We start from the raw sequence: 12,022 nt of genomic DNA on the forward strand, positions 1-12,022 counted from the left end.
CAACATGAAGAATTTTCTGTTTGACTCATCAAACTCATCTCCTACAGTGCTTGTTTTGAAAACATGTTTTTTGTGTTCTTCAGTTCTATTCAAAAGTGTCACTCTTGTTGATCTCGCATGAGATTGTTTCATTGCAATTTGCTTGCCATTAAGGTATCATTCTATTGTGAACAATACAAGTATGGTTATAATTTTCTCTGTATTATGGATATTTACATCTGTGGTGTCCCTAATGGTGTGAAAAGTGATGGTGGTGGAAAGTGGCTCCTGGTGAGTGACTTGGTTGCAGAGTTTAGCTCCAGCACACAAAGGTTTCTACTGATCCTGATGACCTTGATTAGCTGGTTCAGGTGTGTTTATGTTGGCCTAGAGTTACACTCTACTGAAAGCCCTTACTGCAGGTGGAGAAATTCTTCATCCTTCCTTGAGTACCTGAAATCTGTATGGAGATGGAGCAGTAAGAAGTAAGGCTGGAATACTATACAGTGATCTGTCAGTGCATGCCAGTGTTGTGATGGAGACATGATCACAGTAACAGTCTCCGTTTGTTTATATCTGACTTGTAAATTGTAAAGAGCATGGCATGAATGACAGTGACAAAATTACCATTCTTTCTTAACCTCTAAAACATCACATTTAAGACAAAATGTACATCAGTTGTGCAAAAGTACAGTTATTGACTTGGAACAGATGTATCGTATACAGATCGTTTTAAACATATATTTAATAGTTTTTTTTCCCTTTTGACTTTGTTTTTTGAAATATAGTTTAGTTGAAATATAGCAATTTTTTAAATATACTGTATAGCAGACTTCAATGATATCTTCTCACAGTTTCTCTACTCATTTATTATGTTTACATCTAATACTATTTTGTTTTTGTTGTTTCTTCTAATGTATGACTGCTGTATTAATTTACACACATACAGTGGATACATTCACTTTTGTTGGAATAAATAGGGGATTCATTGAAACTTTTATCCTTTTGAGTAAGGTTTCCTTCACGTCTTTTGTCCTTAAACAGTAAATGAGGGGGTTGATCATGGGTGGAAACAGACTATACAGCATAATAATGACTAATCGCAAATCAGTGCTGAAGTTGATACCAATATTGCTAGACAAATAAATAAAACACCTGGGTAGAAAATAGAGAGCAATTATGATGAGCTGAGGACTGCAGGTGGAGAAAGACTTCAGCCTTCCTTGAGTAGTCGATATACGTAAAACTGCCACAATGATGGCACAGTAAGAGAAAACAATGAAGGCCAGAGGACTGAGCAACACAACCATAGCAAACGCAAAGGCTGGAACTCCATACAGTGCCCTGTTAGTGCATGCAAGTGATGTGATAGAAATGTGATCACAGTAACAATGTATAATTGTGTTTCCTGCACAGTAAGGCAGAGGGTAAGCCCTTATTGCCATCATTAAAGGGCATGCATGTGTTAGCACCCATGCAGCCAGACAAAGACAGAAAATGTCCAACTTTGTGACTATATTAGGATATCTTAGGGGATTACAGATGGCTACATACCTATCATATGCCATTATTGCTAGGATAACAGAACTGACTGAACCAAAATAGTGCACAAAATACATTTGAATGAAGCAACCAGTGAACGAAATACTACCAGCTTGGAACCAGTATCTAGCAATAATCTTTGGTAAAGTAGTGGTGCTGAATAATAAGTCACTTACAACCAGGTTTAAGATGATATAATACATAGGTTTATGAAGGCATTTTTCTAGAGTAAAAAGTGCTATAAATGTTCCGTTCCCCACTAAGATACACACATAGGCAAAAAGCAGCAGAGCAGCCACTACACCATAGTATTCTGGCTGAAGCCCAGGAAAACCAACGATAAAAAAGTCCTTAACAAAGCTGATGTTTCCTGATGACATGATGATCTGATGGCTAAATGAAAAATATGAAAAATTAGAACGGTGTACAACATTTTACAATATTACATTAATATACAACATTGGATAACAGAATCATAACAGCATTTTATCTTTTTTTTAAAAACACAATAAAGAAGAAAAATGATCACATTATCATCTAATCAAGTTTTTGAGTGAACTGGAAAAGCATCTGATTTGATCTCTATACCAGTGAAATAATTTACTTACAATACGTCTTTTTACGCTCTCCAAAAATATGTCAAAGTCAGAGATATTTAAGGCACATTTTTTCCCCTCTTAATAAGGCGGGGAATTTTGTGGTTGGTCGATGACAATGACCATATACCTCTTGCGTTTCTTATAGGCTACTATAGTGACCAAAGGGATGAACTAACTAAATAAAAAAAAATGTTTGGCTTTGGCAATTTTATATGCACTAAAGAAAACAGATAAATAATTCCAGTATACTCCACTGACAGTAGGCCTCATGACGGCGATTCACAGTTAACACTTATTTTAATAATCTCCCCACTGGGATTATTTGGAAGTCTCTAGGCCAATTATACCACAAATTGTTTAATCATTTAATAATTTAGCACAGTTGGGGGAAGTCACACGGCCCAGGACTGTATCTCTAAGGCACATGAATTAATAACCTATAATAATTAACTTTTGCTTAGGTGACAGTAAACAAAGCAAGATTTTCTTGCATGGTTTCCCCTACTTGCATCAGATGGTCATCATAGGCCATCAGTGGCATTTTGCTTTAACAGCATTACAGGCCTCAGTCTTTCTGTCTGTTTTTTCCCCTCTTCCCTTTGTTGATTATTATTGAAATGTATGCAGTGTCTCTCTGGTCCTTCACTTTGCAATTGCTATAGGTGATAATTCAATGCAGGGCCGGCCCAAGCTCTGTTGGTGCCCTAGGCGAGATTTTAGTCCAACGTGACATGTTGATGTCAATTATGTTTTATTCAAACATTATTTTAATCGGGTTCGATGATCGATCAATAGCCTACTAAAATTTTAATGGTCAGTATTTGCTTAAAGGGTTAGTTCACCCAAAAATGAAAATTCTGTCATTAATTACTCACCGTCATGTTGTTTCAAACCCGTAAAACCTTCGTTCATCTCCGGAACACAAATTAAGATATTTTTTATGGAATCTGAGAGCTGTCTGACCCTGCATAGACAGCAACGCAACTGAAATGTTCCCAAGTTCAGAGACGTAGCAAGGAGATCGGTAAAATAATCCATGTGACATCAGGGGTTCAACCGCAATTTTACGAAGCTACGAGAATACTTTTTGTGCGCAAAAGAAAAAAGAAAAACAACTTTATTCAACAATTCGTCTCCCCCGCATCACCCTGTATCGGCATTTTGGAGAGTATCCACTGAACGCAAACAGAGTATGTTGTTCTGTGTCAGCTGCGTCTGAAGTATCACCAAGGGTGGGTCAGGCTCCAATTCAGTATGAAACGTATCAGGTAAAATTTGAAATACATTAGTCCAAAATGGAATTAACTTGGGGCAAAAAACATAACTGTGCAGGAGAGTGATTTCCTCAAACTGACACTTATCACATAGAGGGGAGACAGCTGGAAAAAAAAAATTATGTAACTTTGTTTTAGCACAATAAAGTCAGTGAAGGATCTTAAATTGTATAAGGCAATGCCTGGAATTGATAGAGCATTTATGAATATGCTCTAATGCATTAACCCAGAGCTCGTCACTTATCTTCTCCCTTATTTCAAGTTCCCATTGTGATCTTATCCCCTCTGTAGTTGGTAAAGTCTTTCATGATAATGAATTATAAAGCGTACATAATAAGTGACTAACTCTACATCCAAGTCCTAGGAGTTCATCAAACTCAGTAGGATGAACCTCGTCCAGACAAGAGACATGCTTCCTCACATAGTCCCTAATCTGTAAATATCTGAAAAATTACTCTAAGACAAAATATTTTGTTCCTGCAGCTGGCTAAAGGAGGCAAAAGATCCATTTAAATCTCCAGGAGTTCAGATACCCAGATCTCTCCATTGTGTAAATCCAGAGTCCATAGAAGGGACAAATGAGGGATTCCCTCCAATTGGTAAGAGGAGAGACAGGGACTTACCTGTTTCCAAATGCAAATATAAGTTATACAATTATGATTATAGGCAAATTTAGCTAACTTTGCCGGTGATGGGATCACCGCACCAATGTCAAATGGGCTGCATGCTTCTCTTTTCATTTGGATCCAAGTGGAGTGTTTGAAAGTGTGATCTAACCACATTATGATAGTATGAAGCACAAGCATAATAAAAAATAGAGAGATAAGTTTGGAAAGGCCATCCCACCTTCAGCTTTAGATTTGCAAAGGTGAGATTTATTTATTCATTGAACCTTATAATCCCACAAAAAAAGAATAATTATTGAATCCAATTGTTTAAAGAAAATCTTGGGCAAAAATATTGGTATATTTTAGAAAAATATAGGATTTGAGAAAGAAAAAATCAATTAAAACATTTAAACATTAACCCTTCATACCAAATAAATAGTAAGGGATCTCCAAAACGGAATACTATTTTGCAATTTGGTCTCAAGAAGGGGAAAATTTGCTTCAAATAATGATTGAAAACCTTTTGTGACCTCATTTCTCAAATCTTCTGTAAATTTATGATTTGCAATTTTAAAAGAGAAGTTTTGAATAACTGAGGAATCTTGAACCAGGCATTAATTCACTCTTAGACCAGTTTATCCTGTACCCTGAAAATGAAATGAAAATGAAATATAATTTCTAGAATGGATGGAATGGTACACTGAGGTTCGGTAATGTATAACAGGTAGTCATCAGCATATAGTGAGATTTACTTGAGGTTTTCTTTGCGTTATGCCCATATATATGGGATCAGAATGGATAGTATGTGCTAGAGGCTCAAGTGCCAAACTAGAAAGTAAAGGAGACAAAGAGCAAACTTGTCTCGAATCTCTATGTAGTTGAAACAATGGAGAGAGCAACCTATTAGTAAGAAGTCTTGCACATTGCTTATGTAGCATTTGGACCAATCAGACACACAACTTTTTGTTATATTTAACAAATAATATCGAACTCCCCATCACCTAACCAAATGGCCAATTACGAGGGTCTATGGACCCTTCCCCCGAAATGCACCTAACACCTCAGAAAGGCAGAACATAATAAAGAATTTGTATCCATTTTTCAAAGTTATCACCAATATTACATTTTCTCACCACTGCAAAAAGATAAGATCACTCTAATTGGTCAAAAGCCTTCTCTGGGGAAAGAATAGCCAAATCCTCTGTTACATTGTGAGTGCAGCTTATGTTAAAAAGACATCTAAGATTTGAAAAGAAATGCCTGTCAGCTACGGCTGCCAAACAAAAACTGTAAAAAAGATCTTAATTGAAATAAAGTGCAAACACATTTCATTAAATTTTATTAAAGGTTTTACAGAAAAAAAACCTGTTATTTTACAGATTTTTTCTTGTTTGAATTATGATATTTTACTTAAATTTTATGTGGAACCGCTGGGTCGACAGGCCTCCATGGTTATAACAGGAAAGACAAGTAATGACTTCAAGACAGGTTGACAGTTCAGGACAGACAGGGAGTTCATAAATGGCCTCCATGGCCGTAACAGAACAGGCAGATGATGACGGAAGACTGGGCACATCAGAATAAAAGTCTATCAAGTCCTCTGTCTCCAGCCTCAGCTCACCCTCAGCGGTACTACAGTGGGCGGGGTGGAGTGGGGCGGTGCGGGGCTTCCCTTCCCTCCCCGTGCTCCACTGTGATATCCTTTGCAGCGGGCTTTGTTGCCGGCTCATGCACCTGATAAGATGTCACGAGAGGCTCTGGCTCCGGGGCGATCCACAGCTCTTTCGCTTTTTTCAGCGATGGCTCGTCGGTCGTTTAATGGTCTTTATTATACATCCACATAAGGGTAATCCACATAAGGTAGGCCGGAGACAGAGACACGCAACGTTAAGACCAGACAAAGACATACGGAACAGACTTGAACTTAAGTAGTGGAGCAAATGGTGGTAATTACAAGACACACCTGAACCAAATGACATAATCAGACACGGACGGGAAACTAGGTCAGAGAACACATGGGAACAAAAACACAACTACAAGTCCATGACAGTGACAATAGCTTACCTACCTCTAAACCTGCCTATTTAATACATTATTATTAAACACTCGTTAGGCAGTTGATGTTACGGGACATGGTTGTAGTCAAGCGCACGACAATAGAGTAAATGTAAATAGTCTTTAATTCTAAATTCCAAAACAAGGGACAGGAGAATTCCTTAGCAGCAACACACGTATTCCATTTCAAAACATTAATCCAGGACCAAGAGTGAACAGAATATGAAGGCTTATAAAAGACAGACAAACAAAAGGAGCAAATGAGATGATTAACCAACACAGGTAAAAAGAATGAATGTGCTTAACTAATAATGAGAACAGGAACCAAACCAAATAAGGACAAACGGGAACATACACGTGACATGTCGCCCCCCTTCCGGAAGGGCTCATTGGAGCCGTATGTGGAGGGAGCTGGCTTGTGGTGAGCTGGAGCGTCCACATACTTCCAGATGGGAGGAGGGTGATGATCCTCCACATCGACTAGGAACTTGGAACCATTTAAATCTAGAACTTAGTTTAAAAAATCTGCTACGGGTCTGCAGCAATCGTCAGGAGTCAAGAATCTAAACAAATTATCATCTTTTAGTCCCATCCGGAAGCACGCATTAATCATGGAATCACTCCAACCGTCATTTCCGTCATCAGGAGGGCTTGCGGACAGCTGCGCACCCCGTCCATGTGCAGGCAATTTTTTGAGACCGCGCAGACGGTCCGCGTTCAACAGTAATTGCGCAAGCTGAAAGTTGAGACAGAGCGCAAGTCAAGTAGGTGGTACTGCGCCTGTGTCGAGCTCGTCCGTCCGCACTCATCCGCGGTTGAGTATACTTTGAAGGCTCTGCACGAGATGGAACAGAACGCGGAAAGTTAAGTATTCCCGGGGCCTTTAGCAGCAACACACGTTTTCCATTTCAAAACATTAATCCAGGACCAAGAGTGAACAGAAACTGAAGGCTTAGGCCCCATCCACACGGAGACGCATTTAGCTGTATACACATACATTTTATATCGTATAGGCGTTTGACCACACGGAGCCGGCGTTTTGGGAGAGTGAAACCGATATTTTTTGAAACCGGGTCCCAGAGTGGATAAATCTGAAAACACCACCCTTGTGTTTTCGTGTGGACAACGAATCCGTATATTTTCTGAAACGATGACGTCATCAGCCTATGTCTCGCCCCTAGTCAGACAGCTACGTCACGTAACAGCAACAAAAACATGAACAAACACTGAACGATTGTCTTTTTATTAACTAACAGGTTAATAAAAAGCGCAAGGTTTATGCGCATAGTCCGAGTCTTCTTCTCCGTTTTTAGTGTATCTCTGTGGCAGAATTACAGCGCCACATACTGGTCTGGCATGTTTTGTGTCGGTTTTGTGTGGATGCAGATATTTCTTTATTTTGAATTTTTTTCTCAAAATTGAATGAGTTTTTCTTGAAACACAATGACTTTATTAATATTAGGTTACTTTTAGCATTACCCTGGAGTTAGTTCACGCTCCGTCTCAGCTATATGTGTGGGTAAGCCTTGCAATGCCTGAATAGAGTAAAGCTACAATTTCCTTTGACTTTTCCAGCTTCCAAGCTGGCTTTCTGCAATAGTGATACCATGTGCTTGTATTGATTGGATTGTTAGATTTCTAATCAGTAGGGGTTGAGACCAGGGGTATCACAACGGGGGCAAAACTGCATAAGGCCCAGAGGCTTAGAGGGGCCTGCAACGATGCCACAACAACTTGATCTTGAATGCTATTTTTGGATTCCTGTGTCCATTTGTGGATCTGTTGTGCTAGTAGTGGTTTTCCTTATGACACAGTAAAATAAAAAGTTGGGTTAAAACATGACTGCCTGTTTAGGCTATAAGAGCCTAGCTGAATAGCACTGCATGATACAGTATTGTTAATGATGAATCATGACATTTGGAGTGTTCCTATTGTTATTCCAACAGTCTCTCCCCGAAATTGGCCCATCTCAATGTCATTGTGTTATTTGCAACTTATTCTCTTATTCATGTATCATTTTATCTAGTAAAACTGATCCTTTGCAGTGCTACTTTTAGAGAGGTTGCCCCTAAATAAACGAGATGATAACAAAAATTAAGATTTTATATGTGTAGACCTTCTTTATCAATAAACATGATTACCTTAAGCTTGCATCAATAAATTGATTTCTAATTCATGTTTAGCTTTTATTCTTTATTGTACAGCACATACAGGAATAACAAAAAGTTGAGACATCGCAACAGAGAGACAATAAAAATAACCTTATCAGCAGATCTCAGACATACTCGTGTGAAAATGGATCTTTGGTTTGCATTATATGAATGATATGAACAAACATGACAGTTAACAGCATTTGGGTGGATGAAACCTTAGGGCAACATGAAATATGTCAGCATAATACAGACTGCTCACAAAAATTATTCAAAAAGCTTGTACAATTTTCAGTATATTTTGTTGTTTTGTCTTGGGGTCAGTAATTAAGAACACAGTACAAACTGCGTATCGCTGCTGTTCATCAACACACATCACGTCTCAAACGCCCACATGTTAGGAATGTAGCAGAGTGAATTTAACTATTTTCTGCTCATACACTTTTTTCCACATAATGAATCTAAAAACATTTATGAAAAAATATATTTAATTTTTCATATAGGAAATTTAATTCCTAATGATGGAAGAACACAAACAATCATTACCATCGTTTTGAAATGTTCTTTCTAATTGGCACAATTCTGTTTTTAAGCAGTTTTTGAATTAAGACTCTGATTTCAGCTGTGTTTAAAACATAAATGATGGGATTTAACATTGGTGGAAGAGACAATGAAAGAGATCCACTGATGACTCTGGCATTGGGAGTGAGAGAAGTAACTAACGAAGCAATAAAAATGCATATGACAGGAAGAAAGAAAGATACAACCAACAAAAGGTGAGAAACACAGGTCTGCAGTGCTTTTAAACGTGCTTCCCAAGTTGTAATTTTACTTAAGGCAAAAACAATGCCCATATATGACAAGACTATAATGATCAATGGTGCAACAAGGAACAAAGCTACGATGAGGTTTGTTAAGAACATATTAATGCTGTTGTCGTTGCATGCCATCCCCAACACTGCTCCATAATCACAATAATAACTCTGTACCACATTAGATTTACAGAATGAAAGTTGTGTCATCAAAGACGCTGCCAGGGCCACCAGACAAGTGTTAAATGCCCATACTACTACAAACACTAAAGACATGACAGTATTATTCACTATGGCATGATATCTTAAAGGCAAACAAATTGCAATGTAGCGATCAAATGCCAGAACAACAAGAGTGGCACTTTGCAGAGTAACAAAGAGGTTCACAAAAAACATGTTAGCCAAGCAAGCATTGTAGGACATGTACTGTGAGTCAGAAAAAAAAATCTTCATCGTGTTAGGAATCCATGCATTAGTTTCACCAAGGTCAGCCAAGGCCAAGTTAAACACACCAATGTATTTTGGACTGTGCAAACTTCGTTCCATTGCAATAATGATGAGGACTGCAGAGTTCCCAATTACAGCAATAAAATATGTGACACACAAAAATATATAGTAATAACTGCTGTATGGTAATCCTGAAAGTCCAGTGATGAAAAAGTATTCCGGACGAACAATAGACATATTCTGGACAAAACTTGCATTTATAGAACTCATGGCAGCTTTGTGCTTTGATTTGAACAAGTTGAAAATAGAAATGACCATGAAGACTTAAACAAAATTTAGGGAATTCACAAAATTGTCATCTTACTTTTCTATCAGCTATTTTCAGATGCTGAAAGTATACCTTTATGTAAAGTTTCTGCATAATATTTCAATCACAAACCTGTATACATGAAGTTTTAGAGCCTGAGCACACAATGACTGGGAAAGTCTAAACACGTGTGAGCTGCTTTGAATATTACTCAGCTGTAAATGCTCATCCTTATTCTCTTATATTACAAGATCATTGGATATTTGCATAATTGAATCCAAATATATCTTCTGATTCATCTCTTGAGAGATTCCAGACAACACAATGATGTAATACTATGCTGAAGTAAATGTTCTGGCCACTGCTTTAGTTTTGATAGATTTTTTTCTCTAGTCTGCAAACAGGCATCAGAATTGCCCTTTGTGTTCTCATTAATGAACATTATATTACAGTAACTCAAGGATATAGTTACTGTTAAGTCTATAATGTGACACTAGCAACTGCAGTACAACTTACTAGCTTGTCCATGCGTTGGGCTTTACAGCAAGTGGTGGAAATGCTGAGATCCACTTGAGAGCTCAATTCAAATATGCATACCCCTATATAACAACCAGTGTACTCTTTTCAAAAATTATTATTACTTCCAAAAAAGTACTACTGTCAGGGGGTGAACTGTACACTATTTATTAGGGGTGTAACGATTCATCGATATGGATCGATACATCGATACGATGTCTGACGATACAATGCATCGATGCCACACGTAAAATATTGATATCTGTAGTATAAAGAGGCACCTTTATTTTGGCACTGTCCACATTTTCGCATAATGTCCGTCTATGCATTACCGCCAACGCGTGCATTCTTGTTCAAACTCACGTATCAGGACTCGATATAAGGACTGCCCGAAGGCACAAGGTGAGCATAAAAGACGCCCGGGATTGTTTGCGGAAAAGTCGAGCACTGTGTGAGAAGTTCCCTTTCATGGGAACTTCGAACTGCGTCCTCTAGGGGTCGCTATGGGGAACGCCTCGTCGTGACCTGTGTCTGAAGCATACATTGAAAAAACACCAACAAAACGTTGGCCGGCGACAGCCATGACGTCACTACTGATGTGACTATAGTATAAATAGGCGCTGGGAGAACAGATCATCCTCTTCTTGTCTTCACTGACTGTTTTGTTTGAAGCGTGCATTTCCGTGGTAAGAGCGATCTCTATTCATTCATTATGGCTAGCACTAGCAAAGCACTTAGAAGATGTGTGCATCCGTGTCATCGCTATTTGACACCCGATGACACACACGATCTATGCGTTGTTTGTTTGGGCGAAGAGCATGCACGCGATGTCCTCAAGGAGGCAATGGGCATGCACTGCGAGCGTTTTTCAATGAAAAAGCTCCGTTCTCATTTGTCTCTTTTTTCGAGTAAAGAGGGGCATCTGCTTCCCACGGTTCAGGACCCGCCGCTGCTGAGGGATCGTGGGGATCGCAGGTGGGCCTGGCCGATGAGTTTAAAGAGGGGCTTTCCCTCTCGCGCTCGTCGACTGTGGACGAGAATGAGCCGCTGGAGGATAATGTTATTTCTTTAACATCTTCTGATCCAGGGGCCAGTGCTCTGCTGGGTTCAGCCCAGGAAGTGCAGGAAATGTCTGAGGAGGGCGAAGAAGCTGAGGCTGAGCCTTCCCAATCCTCCTGCCCTGCGTATGATGAGATCTTGGAAGTTATGGATCGCGCCTAGTTATGGAAGCGGACTAAGGAAGTGACGTCACAAGGTCGTCTCGATGAACGTTATCTTTCTGGCCATAGCCCTCCAGCTCAGGTGAGCCTTCCTTTCCTTCCTGATCTCCATACTGAGATCAAGAAGGAATGGAAGAGACCGTTTTCCTCACGCATCCATCGGTTCCAGCATACCAGTTATGCCAACATCGAGGCGATGCGCGAAAACGGCTATGAGAGGATGCCCCCGGTAGAAGAGATGATCTCTCTATGGGTGAGACATCTTCTCTCAAAACTCCCTCCTTGCCATCCAAGCCCCTTCAGATTACATCTCGCTTGAATGGCAGGGCATACGCAGCAGCAGGTCAGTCTGTCGCTTTGTTGCACACGATGGCGGTGCTCCAGGCATACCAGTATGACCTGCTGAAAGACCTGGATAAAGGCGAGGGCCTTTCTCCTGATGAGGTAGCTGAGTTGCGCCGCACCACGGATCTCGCTCTCCGTGCCACTAAGCAAGCCGCCTCTGCTATGGGC

At 39.5% G+C, this 12,022-nt stretch overlaps 2 protein-coding genes across 2 annotated transcripts; both read right to left on the reverse strand.

Moving 5' to 3' along the window:
* Window positions 1-914: 914 nt before the first annotated feature.
* On the reverse strand, window positions 915-1,901 carry or30bt1 (odorant receptor family 30, subfamily BT, member 1). The gene has a single exon (XM_016276342.1). It carries the CDS (start codon window positions 1,899-1,901, stop codon window positions 915-917), a length of 987 nt encoding a protein of 328 aa, XP_016131828.1.
* Window positions 1,902-8,749: 6,848 nt separating this feature from the next.
* LOC107588000 (olfactory receptor 51A4-like) lies at window positions 8,750-9,751 on the reverse strand. The gene has a single exon (XM_016275985.1). The coding sequence runs from the start codon at window positions 9,734-9,736 to the stop codon at window positions 8,750-8,752; it is 987 nt and encodes a 328-aa protein (XP_016131471.1). The 5' UTR covers window positions 9,737-9,751.
* Between the last annotated feature and the right edge of the window lie 2,271 nt (window positions 9,752-12,022).

Source organism: Sinocyclocheilus grahami, unplaced genomic scaffold, assembly GCF_001515645.1.
Source record: "Sinocyclocheilus grahami isolate Dianchi unplaced genomic scaffold, SAMN03320097.WGS_v1.1 scaffold6.1, whole genome shotgun sequence".
In the NCBI taxonomy this organism is placed as follows: domain Eukaryota; kingdom Metazoa; phylum Chordata; class Actinopteri; order Cypriniformes; family Cyprinidae; genus Sinocyclocheilus; species Sinocyclocheilus grahami.